Source organism: Cuculus canorus, chromosome 3, assembly GCF_017976375.1.
Source record: "Cuculus canorus isolate bCucCan1 chromosome 3, bCucCan1.pri, whole genome shotgun sequence".
NCBI classification, from domain to species: Eukaryota; Metazoa; Chordata; class Aves; order Cuculiformes; family Cuculidae; genus Cuculus; species Cuculus canorus.
In genome coordinates this window covers 55436278-55459278 of record NC_071403.1, presented here as the reverse complement: position 1 = coordinate 55459278, position 23001 = coordinate 55436278, and the positions used below count along the sequence as shown (strand labels likewise).

The 23001-nt window shown below is 38.6% G+C and overlaps 1 protein-coding gene across 2 annotated transcripts in view; it reads left to right on the top strand.

The window, feature by feature from the left end:
- PRKN (parkin RBR E3 ubiquitin protein ligase) overlaps positions 1–23001 on the top strand; it is a 722467-nt gene that overhangs the window by 340128 nt on the left and 359338 nt on the right. For both annotated transcript variants that reach the window (XM_054062010.1, XM_054062009.1), the window contains one exon: positions 18004–18119. In XM_054062010.1, coding sequence (XP_053917985.1) covers positions 18004–18119 — 116 coding nt within the window. The remainder of the gene's footprint in view (positions 1–18003; positions 18120–23001) is intronic.

Here is a 23001-nt window from a genome sequence, read left to right as displayed (position 1 = left end):
TGGTGAGGCACTGGAACAGGTTGCCGGGGAAGCTATGGATGCCCCATTCCTGGAGGTGTTCAAGGTCAGGTTGGATGGTGCCTCGGGCAGCCTAGTGGGATTGTTGGAACTGGATGGTCTTTAAGGACTCTTCCAACCCAAGCTGTTCTATGATTCCAGTTAAGCAGAGCAATGGCTGCAGTCAGTCAAATGTTTAAGTTTATCACTACAGTTAACGTACATACATTCTTACATTAACTAGAATAATCGTAGAGCAGACATAGTACTGACTTAATAATTACTTTTATATCATAAATTAATTCAGTTATTTGACCCTAATTTCCCTAGAAAAACCTGAGAATCCACATAGATGAGTGAAATTATTGACACATTACAGTGTATTAAGACAAATCTAATGATGGTGTTGTATGTCATCTTTAAGATCTGTGAGAGCCTTCTAATCAATCCCAATAGCATATGTATCATTCTCATTATCACATCTATATACCTTATCCTTTCTTTGAATGTTCTGTGAGGTAAGTAGCAAAACCTCATTTTCCAGTCCTTAATCATATACTCAGTTGTGTGTTGCATTTTTACCATTTTTCCATATTTTTCATAGATTTCACATATCAGAACGGGGCATAGTTATAGCAATGACGTAGCGCCAAGTATAGATATGATATAGTCGGATTACTTATGTTGATAACAGCAGTTTTATTGGACAATTTAACTATAATGCCATCATGAGGGATCAAACTCAGCTGATAATCTTCTAAAAACCTGAGTCAAAATGCTACCTCCCTGGATAGGGTCCTTCCTCCTGTGTTCATGGCTCTTACTTAGAAAGGTGTGACTTGACTTTTGGCTGTTTTAGAGTGCACATTGTCTGATCTTGACTGAGTGGGCTCTTCGTATGGCTTTGTCAGTGACTCTTTGTCATTTTCCACTCCCCCAGGTTTTGCGGCATCTGAAAAATTTATCAGCAATTACTTCGTTTTTATCTAGATCATTAACAAACATCTTGAATAGTATAGGGCTGGGAGATGATCACAGCAAGATCACCTTGAAAAACTGACACTTGATGATTCTCTGGGGAAATTATATTTTGAAAAATAGTGGTTAAGTCCCTCTAGCATTGCTTTCATAGTATTCTAGTTTCTAATCAAAATGTCAGTGCCATGTCAAATGCCACACAAATCTGGGTAAGCTGCAGCATCGCTATTATGTTGTTCCACAAAATTTGTAAACTCGTAAAAATGTCAGTTTAGTTTGATGGGTTCTAGTTACTAGAAGTCATTGCTGACTGACATTAATTACACATCTTTTCTTTTATTAATAAAGTATCATATTAGCCGTTTTCTATCCAGGGCTGGTGTCAGACTCACATGCCTGTAAATGCCTAGACTGCCACCCTAAACTATGACATGGTGTGGTTCTGTTCTTGTAAAGCTCTCTATTAAATCACTACTAAATGCTGGTGGGTTTGTGCAGTTTTGTTTGGTTTTGCCAACAGTGAATTTTCTAAGGAGGAGAAAAGAGGGGAAGCGACATTGAAAACAGCACCTATGGGACTTTGAAATAACCTAGGAAGGTGCTGCAATTACATTGTGGTAATTTTTGTTAGGCCTTTAATTTCAAGTCCTTAAAAGCAATTACAGATTAAAAATGCTTACTTCAAATACTTGATTAGTAAAGAAAGAAACAAGGCAGTTGACTTTCTCTTAGCATTTCAAGATCTTTAATATTTTTTGAGTTCTTTGAATTGTAGTTAAATTACTCCAACTCTTTTTTTTTCCTTTTACTTCTGTAGGATTATAATTAGTTTTTTTTTTACAGATGTTCTCAAATTAGCCTCATTCTGGAGTAAATATTTTTTTCCTTTATAAAGAGACTGTTATTCCACTTCTTAGTGGAGAAAATGATAGGTAAAAACTGAATTATAAGATAGAATTAATTCTATACAAGGACAAAAAAAAGCTAAATTATTTGTCTTGCAAAGAAAAGTTAATGCTTTTAAAATTAAGACTTCTCTTAATAAAAAAAAAAGAAAAGAAAAAGTGAATGTTTATTCTCTCTTAGTGTGGAAAAGAGAGTATTACCACAATATATTGGATATGTTGTATGGACCACAAGTGGTGCTTGTGTCAAAATCCACCACCAACAAACATAACAAGCACCATTTAGAGCAGTTGGTTATGTATTTAAATGATTTATTATTTTGACTACTCCTTTAAGAAGCTTTTTTAACTAGTGCATTTTTTGACACCTTAAAAATTCCAAAACCTCAATCAAGCCAAGTCTTTGGATCTGTTTTCTCATCTCACCAGCAGAGCAAAGAGTTGCATGTAATTTTTTGTGAGCTGGAATTACATAGGCTTTCTGACAAATCCAGAGGCAGTCTGGATGTACTTTGTATTGAATGATCTCAAGAAGTTTAGCTCATCTTTTGTGTATTCCTGCCACTATTTCTATTTACGTGTGGGAAAATGTCACAATTTTGTACAAGTTTGAACAAAATATGCTGAAGATTACAATGTTTTTTTTGAAAAAAATCTGCTCTTTGTTTTTAAGTTGATAAAAGAAACTGTCACTGCTTCATCATTTGATGAGAGGCAGTTTCAGGCGAGTTGAAGAGCTGTCCTATAACAGGAATCAATGAGAGTTTTGGCAAGACTGATAACTTCGGTGAACAAATCAAAAGCTTTTCTTTGAATTTTGTGGTGTTCCTGGATTCACTGAATAAGCAGTTAATGTTTTATGAATCATCATTTTTATATCCTGTTTAGATTCTCAGTATGAAGGGTTCAATGTTGTGGAAAGTGAGCAGAGTACAGCCTTGTGTTCATCTGACCAAATCCTAAATCGCTCAAAGCTTCTTTAATCCCATTGAGTATGCTGGAAGTCAGTGTTCACAAACCAGACCTGAATGTAAATGAGCCTGCAATAGTTTTAGGACTTTTTACTTTTAGAAATGCCTGAGAAATGTGTTGATGATGCATTGCAAGAAGGTACTGTTTGTACCCATCTCATAATATAGTCCCAAGCCTAGTAGTGAGTGCTACAGGTACTCTATTCATGTTTTGTGTTGTTCCACAAGTAACTTCTGCATATTGTTTCAAGAGGATTAAACCCTTTGTGCATTTGATCTATTAGAGTTTTAGAAAGCTTATAGGCATTCAGAGACCTAAAGAAATTGTGAAGCAATAATTAAAATCTATGAATTAAATGCTATTATATTAAAACCAGAGAAATAAACTCAAGAAGATACAATAGAATCTGTTCCAAACCCTAACATTGTGCTTATTCTGTCACTTGTTTCACAGATCAGACCCCTCCTTCTTTTTTTCACATACAGCTTCTTTTATACATGTTTTTGCATGTGATTTGCAATGTGTCTAATGTGTTCAGGGATAGCTTTTTTTAATTCATTGAATTTCAGTAACACTTTCATTGAATCTTTTGTTGCTCACTGCACATGACACATAAACAATATGCTACTGTCTGCAGCTGTTGCAAATTCATTACTGATGATTGAAACCTTGGATTTCCACTCAGGCATGCAACATATTCTTGCAATCAACTATCAGCAATCAAACCAGATGAAGGTGATTTTGTTAGTATGGTTATTTAGGAGTCTTTCCTGAAATGTCAGGCAGCATTTATAAGGAAAAGCACAATTATTTTGCTCACATTGGGCGAGTACTGCTATTGAGTGTTTAATAACTGTGTCATTTTGCCAGGCTGACATGCTATGTGACATAATCTGTTAGATCCAAAAGCCACTATAAAATTTTCCGTAGCATAAAATCTGTTTCCCACCCGTAGTTTCCATGCTTGATGTTCCCATCTGAAATTCTAACATGTAGAGGTATTAGGTCTTGTTTAACAATTGTCTACTCTGTTTTTGGTCTAGCTATTTCCACTGCATTGTGCCTGTAACTAATTTGGGATCTGTAAACTCTTTAATTTGGGTCTTGTGCTTCTTTGTATGCAGTCTATGAAATAAGCTCACTCTTACAAATCAGAACTAAATTTTAAATAAGCATGAGCTCTTTCTAGAATATGGTAGTGTTAGATAATGTAGTCAATGGAATCATCTGTGCGCTTCCCTCACCAGGGGCTGTAAGGTAATTTGTGTTGGAAATACTGCTACAAATTATGGGCTTTGGTTCATGCTAATGCATTGAATAGTCCTTGAATAACTGCTCTCAGGAACACCTGGTTTCTTGTAGTGGTGGATTTATATGGTGCCAGGCAGACATGATTGTCTTCACTATAAAGTATGTATTTCTAGCTCAGAGAAGTTGAGAATAAGTAGAACTTCCATTGTTTTGAGTCTAGAAAGGTTAAATTATAACAATAAATGCCTGTCTGATTCTGTTTTCTGCCTTAATGACTCAGCTTGGGAAGATGCTGGAAGTATACACCCAGCTTTTAAATATCCAAGTAGTCTGTTGAAGTTAACACTGCTCTATGCTTGAAGAACCTCCTCCAATAGGATATTAATTTGAATGAATATTAATTAACTGTATAAATCCATAGAAATGTCTTAGTGAAGCTCTTAGTGTCATTAGAATTTGTCAATATTTCAACCTGTTTGCTGAGAAGATGCTTGGAAGTCAAGTATTTCCCTTGCTTCAGTGCAATGGACAGTTAGAAACATATGTTTTAAAAACAAAGCTCATTAGCTTATTAAAAGCATGTTATCCACAGTGGTTTTGACCTTATGCATTGTAACATTTGCCTTTCAAACCTCTGTAAAAAAACTCATGTCTCTCAGTAATACTTCTGCTGATCAGTTGTACAGTATGTCATAGCAGATCTTTAGGACTTCAGTAAATCTTTGGGGCATTCCAAGATCACATTTTTGAGCTTTTTCACTGAAGTACTTCAATTTATGTGGACAAGGTAACAGTGGATACTATTTGTTCTAAGAATCTGCACATGTTTAAACTGCTGCCTGGAAATGTAGAAAGTGTTGTAGTGGAAAGTGAGTTTCCTCTTTGTTCTGGTTTAGCTTCTTCCACACTTGCAGACAGACTTATAGGTTTGAAACTAACAAGAAAACAGTTTTAATGCAACAACTGTAAAAGGAGAATAAAAATATTAGTGTATATATATGTATACAAAACCAATTTTGGCTCCTTGGATTAGGATACATCACCACGGACACTGCAGGGCAAGTTCAGGGAAGTTCTTGGACTGGACTTGGTAGCAGGCAGGAACTGGACTCAGGAACTGGCTTCAGGAACACGTGGATTGTTTCAGCAGCAGACAGACAGACGTGGTCCTATCTGAGCATCTGCCATCAAAGGAGAGGGCTTGACCCTAGTGATCTCTAAACTTTTTATACTGAGTATGATGCGTATGACATGGAATACTTTTTGGTCAGGTTTGGGTCACCTGTTCTGTCTACCCTTCTCCACAAGTGCAACTGCCTTTGCCACCAACACTGTGAAGGCTTTATTTACACAGGACTAGGCGTGAGCAGTGACCTTTCTACGCACCAATGCCCCATAATCATGGTAATAACTATTAGACTTAGCTGACAAGTCAGAGAAATATGTTGTACTGTAGCCCAAACTAGAACAATCCCATTAATACATAGAGCTGTCTTGCACTCCAGCTACCCCACCTTTGCAATATCAGAAGTGGCACAAGAGTATTCAAGCTGCATTGATGGGTTTTATTGTATTCTGTTTTAAAGAAAAGCCATGTGCTTCTGGTTCCTGTGTGGTAATTGCTAAGAAATAACGTCTCACTGAACATCACTGTTTCTCCATCAGGAAAACCTGTAACTGTGCATATCTCCTCTTTTTTTCAAATAGAAATGTCAGCCCCAAGTGAATTCCAGGTTGTAGAGGGGAAAAATGGCAAAATGGCAATAACTATTAAAGGTGCTGTGACTTTTACGTGTGTTAGAGGTGGCACCCGTAAAGCTTCCAGAAATCAATCTGTTTATCTTAAACACTGGTAGACAATAATGCATTGCTTGCAGAATCACTAACCCATCAATAAGGATTTGCTGTAATAACTTAATTCTTGTAATTCACGTTTAGCTGGAAAATTCAACTGGTGTTCTAGCTCAGAGAAACCTGAACTAATAAATCTGTGCAGTTTTATTTAAGCTTTAATTTAAAAAAATAGTTTTCTAAGTAACTGTAAAAGTTGACTATTCTTTGAAAATATGTAGAAATAATTATGCAAAGTATATGAAAAAGAGAAGAATCATAGTGGAAAACATTTGGTCCATATTACCCACCCACATCCCCAAAGAAATCCAAATTACCCCTTCCCCCTGACCCCTTCCAAAAAAAAACTTGACAAAAATTAAAAGAATGATAGACCTGCTTAAAAACAAGAAACTTGCATGCATTAGCATACTTACTGCTACATTTAATTAACATTACTTCCCCCATTACTACATATGTTTTGCTTTTATTTTAAAGACTATAAAATGTTGTGAGAGTCAGATGAGTTCATTTTGAATATATTTAACTAGAGGCTTGAAATATCGTTCTTGAGGGCCTGTTTCTCATTTTGTTTTAGAGAAAGCTCTTGTGATTGGGAGAGGCTCAGAATAAACAGTGCAGGTTACCTAGGAGATGGCATACTGCAGCAAAAATTTTCTTAAGGGAAAAAAAAAATGCTCATTCTTGCATAGTGTTCTGTGTTTATTTTTTTTTTTTACTGATTTCCCATGCTTGTAGAGAAAGTCGGTTTTTGCTTAGCAACATTACAATTGACCTGCTGCTTGTCAAGTTTTGGAACAGGGAGTTTCAAGGCAACTGTCAGGAATCTGAGTTAGAGCCTGATTCGGGTCCCAAGAATGACACAGTTGGAACTGCCTTTCAACTTCATGAAAATATTAGTGTGTTATATCTTGTTATATCACTTTACTGTCAACAAATGTGTTCTACCTGTGTATGTTCCTCAAGAGCAGGCAAATTGTGCATTGGAAAAATTTTACTTGGAACTTGCATTGTTACTGGACTGCCAGCATTTAACATGGTCAAGTACAGCCCACATCTTGTTCTTCTTGGTAACAGTTAGTGCAGGTATCTGAAACAATGTAGTCTGGAGGGGATGGTCTGCTTATCTGGAATTAATTTCCATTGAGGAGTGTCTTTTGATATAAGTAAGATGGTTGATGCTCATTTCATCCATTCTGTGGAGAAAAGGATGCTTTGCCAGTTAAGCTTTGTGGAAGGGCACTGCCACCCACTCTTGGCCTTGCGGCTGACAGCAGTGACTTCTTGTACTCTGTTAAGTATACCAGAATGACCAACTGGAGCAGTACACAGAAGAGGACCTTTGTTTGGGCATAGTTATTTTGTAGAAGGTAATCTTGAGTGCAGTGACTATTGTCCCTAGGCTATACTGGCCTGAGTGCCAGTCCCTGTGCTCTGCCCTAAGCATTTTCTGTAGGAATGCAGTTACATACCCCCTCTTCTAGGAGCTAAGTGAGGAGCTCTGTGTGTTCAGGAAAAAGCTGAATACAGGTTTTCTACTTCTGTATAAATGCATGTGTTTTCCAGAGTGTTGCTGGTAAAGATCATATTATGAATCTGGAAAAGGTGTCTGGAAAGGTTACTTGTCATATTAAGGGCTGGACTCCTTTGCTATGGCAGGTAGTGTTTTAGCAGTGATGTTTCTTCTTTCCTCAAGGTTGAACCATAGTGTGATATTGGTTAAATGAGAAGTTCAAACTGTAGAAGTGTGAAGCGGCAAAGCAAAACCACATCTGTTAACCAGCTGTGACTTCTCTCTGAAAGTGGAGGGGCTTACTTTCATAATTTACAGGCCTGCACATTTGAATGAAGTGTGTATATTTTACAGACAAATTTATTAGTCTTTTTAACTAACAATTACTCTTACGGGATTATTTTGTGCACCATGCTTACCCATGGTCTTACTACATCTCTATTACATGTTCATGAACATATAGGCTACATGATGGAAAGTTTATTTTCAAGTTGTGAGCTTGCCTAGCAAACATTGCTACAATTAAGTGTGCAGAAAGGTTAGCAGTCAGGAAACTGCAAAGGCAGTTGTAGGTGCACGGCAGTATTTAGCAGGTGCTAGCTTTTTAATTGCTTATGCCATCTATGGGAGAATTTTGGAGTCTGGAAATAGATTTGTCATAACAAATGGTATAATAGATCTGTTATGTTTGTGTGAACACATTAGTGAGGCCAAATTAATCTTGTTGGCTCAGTAAGCTGAACATCCTACACAGGCAACTTGGGCAAATCAGATCAGTATCACTGCCTCTGTCACCAAATGCCTGTAAGTCAGGGCCAGCTTTATTTTTCTGCTGGTCATTTTGCTGGAGTGGTTCTGGCGCTCTGGACAGCATAAGGTGGTGCCTGTTTATGTGAACACTGTCTCACCATTGTGGTCCACTCAGTACTTTGAACTACACCTGAATGTGCCCACTCCTGAACTCTGCTTGTGAGCTGTGCTAGCTGGCTCCATCTAAAGTACGTTGCGGACCTTGCTTGCACTGCAGATGTGTGGATAACTCTGTTCAATCATCCAGAAAGGCTCTTGGATATTTTTCAACAATAAGCGGTGTGTTGGTGTGGATGTAGCATTATTCTTCCTAGATACATGTTTTTAAGTTGGAAAAAAATGTTTTTGGTTTTTTTTTTTTTTCCTGCTTGTTTTTACAATGAAGACAGTGTAAATAAATAAAAGTTTGCTGGGAAAACCAAATCACTTCAGTGAAAACAGTCTATCAAGACACCATAAGCATATATTAAAGCTATGCAAATAGCCTTCTACACTAGGTCATATTCTACGCATTAAATAGTCTCAAAGGAAGAATGTCCGCATTTTTCTGTTATTCGTAATAGAACATACCTTTTCAAATCAGATACTGTGCCTTTGACTAGTGATAAACATTGGCATTTTCTCTACTGTTAGGAGCATGAAGTAAATTTGTTGTGCTAAATGCTTGTTCAACTTATTTGCTGTCTTTTTGGGATTTCTTATGCTAGAACCTATAGATAAAGTGTAACGCAAACATAGATTTCTTTTTTTCCTAACAAGATTATACAGGAGATAATGGATTTCCCACTGTGACTGTTTCTAGCTCATCTTGCATATGTATTGCACCTTGCTCATCTGTATATATTATATGTTGAAAAGATATTAAAAGAAAAAGATGACAACAGAGAGTGCTAAATGTCAGAGAACAAATTCAGTTTACTGCTAAGATTTCAGTGATTTTTTTTCAGTACAAGATTAGCCAAAGAGAAGAGGAGACTTTGGTGGGTGTTTGGGTTTTTTTTTTGTTTGTTTGTCCCCTTACCTACTTAGTTTACTGCAACCCTTTTTAACTTTCAGGACCATCTAGTAAGCTGTAAGAACCTTTGGGGAAATGTTTTGCAAGACTACTTTATAACACCATTTGATCTGGTAGTGGTATATTCTATTCCATAACAATGCTGTGTTCAGGAGTTGTTTTTAAAACTTACAAGTCATGTAGAAGGCTGCACGCTTATTTGTGTTTCATAAGTTTGATGTAACAAATTGTGTGTGTGTGTGTGTTGAAAGTTATAACAGGATTGTGAATTGTTTCTACTAGACATTATAGTTCAATTTTTGCTTTTTAAAACATTACATAAAACTCTTATCTTGCCAGTGAAACATCTTATCTCGTTTTACAGAAATGGGAGGAACAATTGTGATGTTCCTTGTCTAAGCAGCTAAGTATAAATTACAGTTCTCTGAAACCAATAAAATGAACTAAATATATACTTACTCCACTTCCTCCTTGGATGATGGACGTATGAATCGACTATTTGCTCTGTCTAGTCATGTGACTATCTTTAACATCATTCATCTCTTTCTTTGTATCTTATGTTCTGGGTGTCACAGAAAGTTTCTGGTTGCTTTTTGTTTTAAGAAAGCTTCAGTTTGTGTGATGCAGCAGATGATATTCCATCTGACCTTTTAGTCCATATAGAAGTAAAATAGTTAAACCAGAGATTAATGGGAGAGAAAAAGATGTAAACAAACACAGCAACATTTACTCCAAATCCCCTCAGCTCTGGCAATTGGAAAAACGTGGAAAATTTTGCAGACGTTCTTCACACCTTTGTGTTTAATGTGTCTTTCTCTGTGTGGGTTAGAAGTTACATCTCTGTGTAGGGGTGAACACAAGACCTGCTCTTTTGTCGTTTTGTAGAAGAATATTAGAAGCGTAAACCCCAATAATTCAGTAGAACTTGATTAAGACTTAAGGACAGCATAGCTATAGGTGTGCTAGCACCAGTGTGCAGACATGTCAAAGAATTTATTTCAAAACAAAAGCAGCAAGCTTTTGGGTGGCAAATAGGCAATGGAATATTCCTGAATGAATATTCAGGAGGTGCCAAACATTCATTAGTACATTTTTGAGTTTTCAGAGCAAAAGGCAAGCATATCTTCTACAGAAGAAGTGAATAACATTTATGCCACTTGCTCTCTTTCTTTCTTTCACTGTTCCAAACGTAGCTGGGCAGTGTCTTGGCTGGTTTGTTCTCATTCATATGCTGATCTACGGCAGGCATTGGAAAGATGACAGAATAGACCATCCAGTTTTTCAAAGCTGAGACTCATCTCTGAGTTGAACAGCCACTCCTCTAGTATTACAGCCTAATTTTGTCTGCCTCATCCTCACGTAAATACTGATGCTCTCCCTGAGGCAGCCTTAGTGCTAAATGAAGGGTGCCTTAGTACTGCCTTTCAGCTAGGTGATAGACTTGTAGATGATCTGTATGGTTAATGGCTGAGTGTGAGTCTCTAGGACATTGGTGATATTAGCCGAAGGCTGGAAACCAAAAATAAGTCTTTTTTTAAGATGGTTGCAGGGTTAAAAATACCTTTTTCCGAAGCTTTGAACTGACCAGTTTCTTTGATATTAAGGGATGGATAAAATTTAAATGTTTCAGTTGTAATAGGATGAGATGGATGGGAATATACTGCATATTTTGCAGAATTGCCGTAGTAGTTGCAGACTAGGCCATGGAATTGGTCATGTCGTATAGCATACTCAGGATAAATAAAAGTCAATCAAAGAAATTATGTAATTTACTTAGATATATGTGGTTTATTAACTCTGCTGGCTTTTCTCTGAAGCTCAAGATAAGATTCTTTGGGAGGCCTTACAATATAATGTCACCTGTGCGATATTTGCAGCTCAAGCATAGGAGTCCTGTTTCTTAAATGTTATAGATTTATTCTGTAGTCATTTTGAATTCTGGATCACTATCTTTAGCCAAAGTACTTGTTAGCAGGTTGGAAAAGAAATGAATCACTCAAACCTGGAATTGCAAACAACTTTTTGTGCCATAAGAAGCACAGCCTGAGGATCTGGTATCATATAGTATTCAAGTTGCTTCCTTCCTTGAGTTCTTTTTGTGGCTTATGTTCACATAAAAATTCAAATCTGATTGCCAGAAGAAATTAAGCTCAAAGTGAAGGATTGATACTCTACAGGAAACACTTGATAACAAATTTAAACAGTTGGATTCTACTTTAAAAGATGCTGATGGGAAAGTTTAAATCCTAGAAATCGGCACTAATGTTTAGGATATGGTGATTGTGATACGTTCTAAGTACCTACTTTGAGACTTTGTCTGTGGCTCAAGTAATGCAAAGGATCTGTTCCAAAATAAACTGTTTTGTACGTGCTGAAACCTGGTGAACAAATTCAACAGAAGAATTTGGGTGCCAGAGGCCACGCTAGGTAATTTAATCTCTCTGACAACTGCAGTCTTGGTTTAACCCAGAAGTTAGTGTTCATTAGAATATTGTAATTCTAAATGAAACGTGGATGAAAATGTTAGGAGCAGGGAGGGAAAGGGGAGAGTTAGGACTCCTCCAGGGAGAAGAAGGTGTAAGCCTTTCATGTTGCTTAGTATGAAAGCATAGACATTCTCACTGAAAAGTTGTTTACTTACAACTATCTTACTGTATATTTACATACCATGGACACTACAGTACCTGTAATGTGTTAGTTATGCATTTCTGGTGCTTGACTAAATGTCCTTCGATTCCACTGCAAGGTAACGTTTTAGGCAAAGATACACTTTATACGGAGGTGCAAAGCCCTGCAGCCTTCATTGCTTTGTTTACATTATGATGAACTGTGTGATAGAAGAGCTGCATACTGCTGAAGAGTTAACGTTCGTTCTGTCTTTGTGTCACGGAAATATTTGGTTTTCCTTTGTAGTGCAGACAATAGAAATGCAAGCTGTGTGCATACAAAAAAGTCTTATTGGTATGTATCACTGAAAATGACATATAATAAATCCTGAGAAGTGGATAGTAAGATTTTTTCAATCATTAATAATGCTGGTTGTATCACATTAGACTCCTGATTAAAACTGAATAGTAGCTATAGCTGTTCTGTTCTTAGTTTTTGAACAGTACCTCTGTTGTTGTTCCAGTGACTTCTGGAAAAATGAAAGATACAAATGTTGTTCCTTAGCAAGGACAATCAATAAGTAAATAAAAGATTGGTTGGTTGTTTTATTGTTCCTCCATGTTTGGGGGTTCTTTCTTTTTTTTTTTTTTTAAGAATGTAGATAAAAGCAGGATCTGGGTATGATGAGAGTAGAGGCTGTTGCTATTTTGCAGTCCTTCAAAATGTCTAAAAAAAATCATTTATGGTGAGTTTTTACATACGTTTTTATATGCTTAAAACTTGAGTTTAAGTGACTTGGTCAGGACAAAAACACTAGGTCTTGTAATGAATTTTGAATAGTGTATACATTTCCTATCCCATAATCCTGTTATGCTCAAAATGCTTTCCATATCATAGGCTATCTGTTCAAATATTTGATACATAATAAATTGTTTTAGATATCCTTAACTGAATAAAAGGTATGGTGAATGTTTGCTTCTAAGACCAAAAAAAAAGTGAAACTGTGTATTTTTGTTTATCTTGTGTGAACTTATTCAAAGTCTACAGAGAATAATAAAGGAGGTATTGTAAAGATGTATTGACACTTCTTTCTCTGAAATATAATGTGTCTCAGTAATTTTGGATGCTTTTAGGTTGCAACTGTTACTGCTGAGCAGAAAATAAAGTTTGGAAAAGTGCAGGAGGGTAATATTTCTCTAAATTGATGCTTGTCTCAAAAAGTAATAATTTAAAAAAATTAACTTGTTCCTTCACATGGGTCGAAATTCATGTATTCACTGAGACCAAACATGCATTCACTGTGACAGCCTCAGCGAAGAGCTGATACTCATCCTAAAGGGCTTTTATCATGAATAACAGATTGTTGTTGTTCTTAGCCAGAGGCATTTTGAGAAGGGCAAAGAGGTGAAGAAGGATTGGTGACTCTGAGAAGCAGAATTAAGTAACTGAGGAGGAAGGTTGTATTATTACTTTTCATATCTTGGTTACTGGGTTCCACCTGAGATGTCGTACTGCATAGTACTGTGTTTGTCTCATCTAGAAATACACAATATATCTAAAAGATGATCACTGAGGAGAAAGAGCAATTGACAGCTGTTTTGCAGACAACAATCTCCCCACTGTAAGGCTCAAGGTAATGAGAAATGAGGAGCTTTTTCTGGGCTGATTTTAGTACAGATGGCAGTAAACCTCAGTGCAAGCCTGTACAGAGAGGAAGGTGATTTTTATTTAGTAAAACTGATTTAATTCAACCCTGTTCATTTTCTTGTATTCATATACAAACAAGTGCTGAACTACGTCTGGGTAGCCTTCCCAGGAAGGAGTGACACTAGAAAATGCCATTTTAGCAAGTCTTTTTCACAAGTTTCAGGTAGTCCTTAATCATAGAGTCATAGAATCACGAGGTTGCAAGGGACCTACTGGATCATCAAGTCCAACCATTCCTAACACTCCCAAAACCATGCCTTTCAGCACCTCATCCACCCGTCCCTTAAACGCCTCCAGGGAAGGTGACTCAACCACCTCTCTGGGCAGCCTGTTCCAGTGCCCAATGACCCTTTCTGTGAAAAACTTTTTTCTGATGTCCAGCCTGAACCTCCCCTGATGGAGCTTCAGGCCATTCCCCCTTGTCCTGTCCCCTGTCACTTACTTGGGAGAAGGGGCCAGCTCCCTCCTCTCCACAACCTCCTTTCAGGTAGTTGTAGAGAGTAATAAGGTCTCCCCTCAGCCTCCTCTTCTCCAGGCTAAACAACCCCAGCTCTCTCAGCCACTCCTCGTAAGACTTGTTCTCCAGCCCCTCCACTGGCTTTGTTGCTCTTCTCTGGACACACTCCAGAGTCTAAACATACTTCTTGTGGTGAGGGGCCCAGAACTGAACACAGTACTCAGGCTGCAGTCTCAGCAGGGCCAAATACAGAGGGAGAATAACCTCCATGGACCTGCTGGTCACGCCGTTTCTGATACAAGCCAAGATGCCATTGGCCTTCTTGGCCCCCTGGGCACATTGCTGGCTTATGTTCAGTTGGCTGTCAACCAACACCCCAGGTCCTTCTCCTCTAGGCAGCTTTCTAGCCAGACTTCTCCTAGTCTGTAGCACTGCATAGGGTTGTTGTGCCCCAAGTGCAGGACCCGGCATTTGGCCTTGTTGAACCTCATGCCACTGGTCTCACCCCAGCAGTCCAGCCTGTTCAGATCCCTTTGCAGAGCCTCCCTACCCTCCAGCAGATCAACACTTCCTCCCAGCTTAGTGTCATCTGCAAACTTGCTGAGGGTGCACTCAAGGCCTTCATCCAGGTCATTGATAAAGACATTGAACAGGGCTGGACCCAGTACCGAGCCCTGAGCAACCCCATTTGTAACTGGCTTCCAGTTGGAGTTAAATCCATTTACCACCGCTCTCTGGGCCCGGCGATCCAAACTGTTTTCAACCCAGGAGAGTGTGCGCCTGTCCAGGCCAGAGGCTGACAGTTTCTGAAGCAGAATGCTGTGAGAAACTGTGTCAAAGGCTTTACTGAAGTCCAAGAAGACTACATCCATAGCCTTTCCCTCATTCAGTAGTTGAGTCACTCTGTCACAGAAGGTGATCCCGTTAGTTTGGCAAGACCTGCCTTTCATGAACCCATGTTGACTGGGCCTGATCACCCAGTTCTCTTGCATGTGCTTCATGATAGCACTCAAGATCACCTGTTCCGTGACTTTCCCTGGCACTGAAGTCAGACTGACAGGCTTGTAGTTCCCTGGATCCTCCCTGCAACCCTTCTTGTAGATGGGCACAACATCAACCAGCCTCCAGTCCAGTGGAACTTCCCCAGTCGGCCAGGACTGCTGGAAGATGATGGAAGGAGGTTTGGAAAGGACATCTGCCAGGTCCTTTAATACTCTTGGGTAGATCCCATCCGGCCCCATAGACTTGTGGGTGTCTGGCTGGGTAAGGAACTCTCTAACCGCCTCTTCTTGGATCATGGGAGCCTCATTCTGCTCCTCTAACTCCTGGGTTTGTACACAGAGGGAACAACTTTTCCTTGCTATTAAAGACTGAGGCAAAGAAGAATCATAGAATTACCAGATTGGAAAGGACCTACTGGATCATCAAGTCCAAGCATTCCTAAAACTCCCTTAAACAATGTCCCTAAGCACTTCATCCACTCGTCCTTTAAACATCTCCAGGGAAGGTGACTCGACCACCTCCCTGGGCAGCCTGTTCCAGTACCCAATGACCCTTTCTGTGGTATTTTTTTTTTTTTTCTGATATCCAGCCTGAACCTCCCCTAGTGGAACTTCAGGCCATTCCCCCTTGTCCTGTCCTCAGTCACTTGGGAGAAGAGGCCAGCTCCCTCCTCTCCACAACCTCCTTTCAGGTAGTTGTAGAGAGCAATAAGGTCTCCCCTCAGCCTCCTCTTCTCCAGGCTAAACAACCCCAGCTTTCTCAGCCGCTCCTTGTAAGACTTGTTCTCCAGCCCCTCCACTGGCTTTGTTGCTCTTCTCTGGACATGCTCCAGAGCCTCAACATCTTTTTTGTGATGAGGGGCCCAGAACTGAACACAGTACTCAGGGTGCAGTCTCACCAGTACAGAGGGAGAATAACCTCCCTGGACCTGCTGGTCACATCGTTTCTGATACAAGCCAAGATGCCATTGGCCTTCTTGGCCACTTGGGCACACTGCTGGCTCATGTTCAGTCCGCTGTCAACCAACACCCCCAGGTCCTTCTCCTCTAGGCAGCTTTCTAGCCAGACTTCTCCTAGTCTGTAGCACTGCATAGGGTTGTTGTGCCCCAAGCGCAGGACCCGGCATTTGGCCTTGTTGAACCTCATGCCCTTGGCCTCGGCCCAGTGGTCCAGCCTGTTAAGATCCCTTTGCAGAGAAGCCATTAAGTACCTCAGCCTTGTCTTCATCCCTTGTCACTGTTGTTCCTTCTGCATCCAATAGGGACTGAATAGTCTCCCTAGTCCTCCTTCTCTTGTTAATGTATTTGTAGAAAGATTTTTTATTATCTTTCACAGACTTAGCCAGTTTGATTTCTAGTTGGGCTTTAGCCATCCTAATTTTTTCCGCTGCATGATCTCACTTCCTCGCTGTAGTCTACGCAAGACGCCTGTCCTTTCTTCCAAAGCTCATAGACATTCCTCTTCGTTTTGATATCTCTCAATATCTCTTTACTCAACCAAGCTGTTTTTTTCCCCCCGCCAGCTCCTTTTCCGGAACATAGGGATGGTTTGCTCCTGAGCTGCTAGGATTTCAGTTTTGAAGAACACCCAGCACTCATGGGCTCCCTTGTCCTTAAGGACTGTCTCCCATGGGACTTTGCTAACCAGCCTTCTGAACAGTCCAAAGTCTGCCCTTTGGAACTTTAATGTGACTGTTTTGCTAATCCCCTTCTTCATCTCACCTAGAACTGAAATGCTGGCTTTTGGATGTGACTTTTGTACATTAAAGAAGCTGATAGTAACTAACCTTTTTTTCCTATCCCAACTCTGTGAGTCGCTATGCTATGAAATGCTGTTGATTTATCCACTCTTTCTGTGTCTTTTTCCTTTGGTGCAGTTTGGGTTTTTTTTTTTCCTTTTTTTTTCTTTAGGCATTTTTTTCTGCAGGCTTGGGTGTCTTGAGAATTGTCTGTGATCTTAATATCTTGATGCCATCAACACCTGTCATTCTTTTATGCTGCCTTCTCATAATTTCTTCTGATGCTTTTATACCCTTACCTTCCAATTTGCACATCATTTATACCCGTTTTAATGTTTTCATTACAAACCTCCACAATTTGATACTGGAAAAAAAACAGTCCCATAGGAACAAAGTAACTGCAAACTGTAGTCTTTGGCTTGTATTACAAAGTGTGTCTTCGGACTGGTTTTATTTACATATGCATAGTGATTTGGACATTTAAAACAACCTCTTTATAACAAAACCTTATCAAAGCACAGCATGATTGGTATGACTTTCTGTGGGGTGCAATGGAAAAGAGAACAAAGCACAGTTGTGTAAAAAGTATTATGCTAATGAAAGCAGTCTTAAGAGGCTGTATAAAACAGTATGGACTAAAGCAACTTAATTAAAACACACTATAATATATGATTGCAAATGTAATTTGTGTTCAAGCAAGCTAGGCCTTCCCTTTAATATGATGGTAAAATTCTATCATATAGATTTCCAACATCACAAAAGCAAGGCCAGGCTTTACTAATTTAGAGCCAAAATTGAGTTCTACAGTTTAGAAAATGGTAACATCTGTAACAAAAGTGTAGAAATATTAATGAATAGTGACAGTTATTATTATTCTGCCTTTGACTATACTTGGATGAAGTTAAGATTAAGGGTTTTTTTGTTTTCTATAAATCGAGGAAATCACAGAATGTATCATACTAATATCAAATCAGTACACAAGCAAATATCTTCTTTCCTGGGGAAATCACTGAACCAAGTATGTACCTAGACTGGTATTTTTTCAAGGGATTCCTTGTAAGCCTTTCCTAATGATTGTCCTCCTTTTTTGCTGGCAGTGGTGATTTGTCTGTTGTCTCAAATGTCAGTTAGCCTAAGATAAAGGGAGGGCAGGAGCGGCAGGTATGTAATCTTCTCTTTATCTCTCTTTCAATATTTCAGGAGTTTTACTTTAAATGTGGAGCACACCCAACCACTGACAGTGAAACATCTGTGGCTTTGAACCTCATTACAACTAACAGTCGCCGTATCACATGTATAACATGCACAGATATTAGGTAAGTACAAGCAAAAGTGTCAGAGATGCACAGTCTCAGTGCTTCAGAGTACTTATCACTTTCAGAAAGCTACTTTTTCTCTGCTGGTTTTCCTTCTTTAAACATTCTCCTCCATTATCATGGTGGAAAATGGGCCACATTTTCAGGTGTGTTCTTTGTCCTGCTAGTATAATTGTAATTTATTTTCTTTGTACCTTATTCGAGTCGCAGGTGGAAAACTGCTTAAGTTCTCACTACGACTTCAAGTGCTCAAGATAGTTGCATAAGGGAGTAGATTTTTGCTGCTGTTATGTATTTGAGAGAGTGAAAGAATGTCTGGTTTTGAGGGACGGAAACTATTCTTGCATAAAGAAACTTTTTGTTTTATAAATCAAAAAGTGTCTTATAATGCATCTGTTCTCATGTTCTTGTTTATTCCAGTTTTAAATATTGCAATCCATCTTAATGTATGGTATTTGGGCACATACATTCAGTACTACCATTACTTGAAAATGCATGGATTAAAAACCAATTGCCCAAGAAAGACAGCTAGTGTTGTTGTGACGAATTACCTGAAACACTTCTGTCCACTGATTAGATGGACAGAAGTGTTAGATGTTTTGAGGTAGAACCTTAAAACTAATAGCACCGTGTTATACACTGTAACTATTGCTATTGATTAGTCTGCATTTTGCAAGGAAGAAAGAATTTAGTAAAAATATTGCAGGGTAGCAGGAAGTGTGAGTGAAACTGTTAGGAGATTTAGTTTTGGGGAAGAAAAGCTGAATTTCTGGAAGTAAACTTCCTGTTGTAAATAACAGGTCATTCCAATTTTATCGCAGACCTAATTATACATTATGTTGTGTTTGCATGCTGCTACATTGATAGCAGCTCATTGGTTGCTGATAGTATTTGGCTCAAGAAAATTAATCTTGGAGATTGTAAGATAATTGTGCGTTGAAGAGTGTGTTGTCCATCACTTCCAATGTACACACCATTTAGAGCACTGCCACGTGTCTGTTTCAGAGACTACCTTGAAGGCAGTACATGCTGAACTGCTTCGAAGCTGCTTGTCCCCAGTGGTTAGGTACGCAGCAGTTCTAACCTCCCTAATTAAGGATAGTAGAGAGTTTCCATTCTAAGCCCAGTTTTATCCTTTTTTTCTGGAACAAGAAGGAAGAATATCAGCCATAAATATTCTTACTTGGTCTTAAGAATGGGTTATAATTATTTCTATCAAATTTGAAATGGATATGTTGACATTTTCCTCAGCTGATATATTCACTACAGACCTATTCACTCATATTGATGAAGTTGTAATTTTTTTCCTGTTTTGTGGCAAAATCCCAAAGGAAGGAAAGAGGCAAGACTTAATTTTCTGGATTTGCTTAGCTGAACTGTTCACAACACTAACTGCCAGCTTCCTATGCTTTACATGTAAAGTTCAGTGGAATTGTTTACTGACATCCCAGAAGTTTATCAGTTCTCAATAATTTAAGGCATCAAATAGATACAGGAGACATAAGTTCCAGTGAACTTTTAGGTCAGCACACAATCTGGGTGTATTTATTGATAAATAAACCTCTTGGATTAATACATTAAAGAGGGAAGGACTAGTTATATTTTATATACAATATGAAGTATACTTCACCCCACAGAGGTGAAGTGGTGGGTGAGTATGTACTTCACTCACAGAGGTGGGTGATGTCTGTTCTCCTACACACCACCTAATCTCCTCCCACCCATCAGCAGGTCTTTTGTACTGGCCTGAGGAGCTGCACAAGCTGAAATTGGCTGGAAGTAGGCAATTTTACTTCAATTCTTCCTCTCTTTCATGGTTAACTAACATGAAATTACTGTACCTTGACTCTGCCTCACTGCAGGTAGCACCTTGTTTTACATGAAAACATATACCAAAGAGAATTGCAAAATGACAATTGCTGGTCAAAAGAGAGAAATTACAATGGACACTTGAACTCTGTACTGATTCATATGGTGTGTCCTCTGGAAGGAGTGATTTTGGTAGCATCCTCTCTGGTTTATTTACAGAACTGGCTCCTAGGTACAGGTTATAGGCCAAGTATCAGTCTCTAAACTACTCAAAAGCTCCTAGTTCTGCTCCTTCTAAGAATTCAGTACACAAGAGAAATGATTTGGCTTACTTCAGTGCACAGCTCTAGTATGTGTCTGTACTGCTAAATGAAAGAGGGCTAATGGCTGATCCCTGATCCCCAGGCAAATGGTAATAACTGGTAGAGATCCTACGCAGAACTGTGATAACAGGTAAATTTGTTAAATGAAGTATTTTTAGTTTCTATTTCCGATTATCTTTTTTCCAGTTGGAAAAATGGTCAAAGGGAAGCTCATTTCACAAAGAGCTAGAGGTAGGAAAAGGAAATAATTTATCGGTGTTGCACAATAATCACTGTAACTCCTTGGGCTGTTTATGAAATGTGGTTCCAATTTTATGAGTTTCTAATTCTTTTCTCCAACCTAGCATTCTTGGAATCTTCATATATAACTCAAAGAAATTACAGAAAATACCCATAATGTTATTAATGTAGTTCATAGAATCATAGAATCACTAGGTTGGAAAGGACCCACTGGATCATCGAGCCCAACCATTCCTAACAATTCCTAAACCATGCCCCTGAGCACCTCATCCACCCATCCCTTAAACTCTTCCAGGTTTGGAAAGGATATCCGCCAGCTCCTTTAATACTCTTGGGTGGATCCCATCCGGCCCCATAGACTTGTGGGTGTCTAGCTGGGCAAGGAACTCTCTAACCGCCTCTTCTTGGATCATGGGAGCCTCATTCTGCTCCTCTAACTCCTGGGTTTGTACACAGGGGAACAACTTTCCTTGCTTTTAAAGACTGAGGCCAAGAAGGCATTAAGTAGTTAAACATTTAGGTGACAATATGTATTTTTGCTGGTGATTGCTTTCTAATACTCCCATGCAGTTGAAAAAGTAGTATCCAGTGCGCTGGCAACTTGTAGTATTTTGTGAAACCTAGGTTCGTTTTTGGCTAGGATTCAGGTGGAAAAGAGGAAATAGCTGTATTTGATACATTACCAGTTACTTTGTATTAGTTTTGCTGCATTAAAATTAAACAACAATGTATGTGTTCTTCAAAATGCATTTTTTTTTTCCTTTTTGCTTAAGAATATTAAACAGGAAAACATGACAACCAGGTACTCTCTCTTAAATACTGTTCACAGCAAGATACCATTTCTTTAGTTATTTCTATCCATTTATCATGGACAGCTAGTCCACCACAGGCAGACCAGTTAAGCTCCAAGATTCTTGGCATGGCATATATGTGGTTTTAGCAAGGTTTGCAGAGCTTATAAAAATCTTATTTAATGCAGTAATGTACTCTATAGTATATAGAAAAAGTACGAAGTGGAAGTAATGTTTAAGCCTAGTGCCAATTTTTATTCTCAAGTTTACATTAGGCACACTTTCTATTTGCCTTGGGTTTATATTCAATATGAATGTTTTCATGCAGCTCTGACCAACAGAGTGAAATACTTCAGAGCCAAATACCCTCGTAAGGTTATGCTAAATCCATAGGCAGTATTCCATGTAGTGTAATGCCTTCCAATGTATTCTGCTTATCTACGGCAGGTTTAGTGTGAATTGGCAGCCTTTATGCATTTATTTTTTTTCTGTAGCATTCAAGGTGATGGGTTGCTATTTTACGTCTTTGAAGAAGCTCTTAATAGGTTGAGCAAATGGCTGAATGTTGAAACAAATACTAAAACTGTGCAACCCTCAAGGGGAGATCTGCTTTTGTCAACTGTTTCCAGTAGAAATAACATCAAAAGGGGTTAGGAGTACCCCAGGGTACCCATAAATCAGGCTTAGCAATAGCAGCAGTGTTAAGCAGTGTGAAAAATAAAATGTGCAGAACAGAAGAAGTGCCTCACGTCATCTTTCACAAACTAGGTAGGGTATAACTCCTAAAGGCACCATTATTTTTAGCTTCTAACAGATACACGTAAATGTAAAAGATATATAGGGCTTGCTGTCACTTAATAGGTACGAAGAATCCTCCAGAAGGAGAAAAATTTGCTGTTGTGTTAGCAGATTTTTTTATTAAATAAGTCCCTACTTCATAATCTTGGGTAAAAAAAAAACCAACTTTGCTGTGTTTAGACATAATCTTGTGATGTGTTTTTCTGCTATTTGGACTTCCTAATACTAGAGTTGGAAGTGAGACCTTAATTTTGCTAGTAATGGGAGTTAGAAGTGTGTATGTTAGATGTTTTTCAAGGGTAACCACAACGTAAGGTCTTTGTCATAATTCCTTTCATCCAAATCAATTCAGACTGTGATCATGTTAGACTCCATGGGCAGGAGAGTATTAGAGGAGGGTTTTTTTTTGGTTTTTTTTTGAGGGGAAAACAGTGAATGTACTACAGGAAGTCCTGTTAGAAATTCAGTAGACAGCTCTCTTCTCCAGTCAATAAAGAATGAACGACTCTGCACATCATTAGGGATATCTGTGTGTTAATCTGGCTCTTTGGTGACTACTTTGAGGTTCCCAAGCTCCTCAGTAGCTCTTAATCAGCCATCTTTTTTTCAAGGTTTTTTTGGGGCGTCGTTTTTTTGGGGGTTTTTTTCAGCGTTTTTTTTGTTTGGTTTTTTTTTTAAGAAAAAGTGCAACTTACAAAATTTTCCCCTCCAGCAGCAGTTTGTGCCATCCTGCTATCACTCCTACTCAGTCATTTCCATCACTGTAGAGTCAGGACTGAGACTCATGAGCTTTAGTTTTATGGGGTAGTATGTCCAAACTCGTAAGGGATAGAATCATGTGCTTCTCAATAATATATATGTGAATTATTTTGCCATTGTGGATTTTACATGTAAAGGGAAGACCAACTCCCCTAAGTTGAG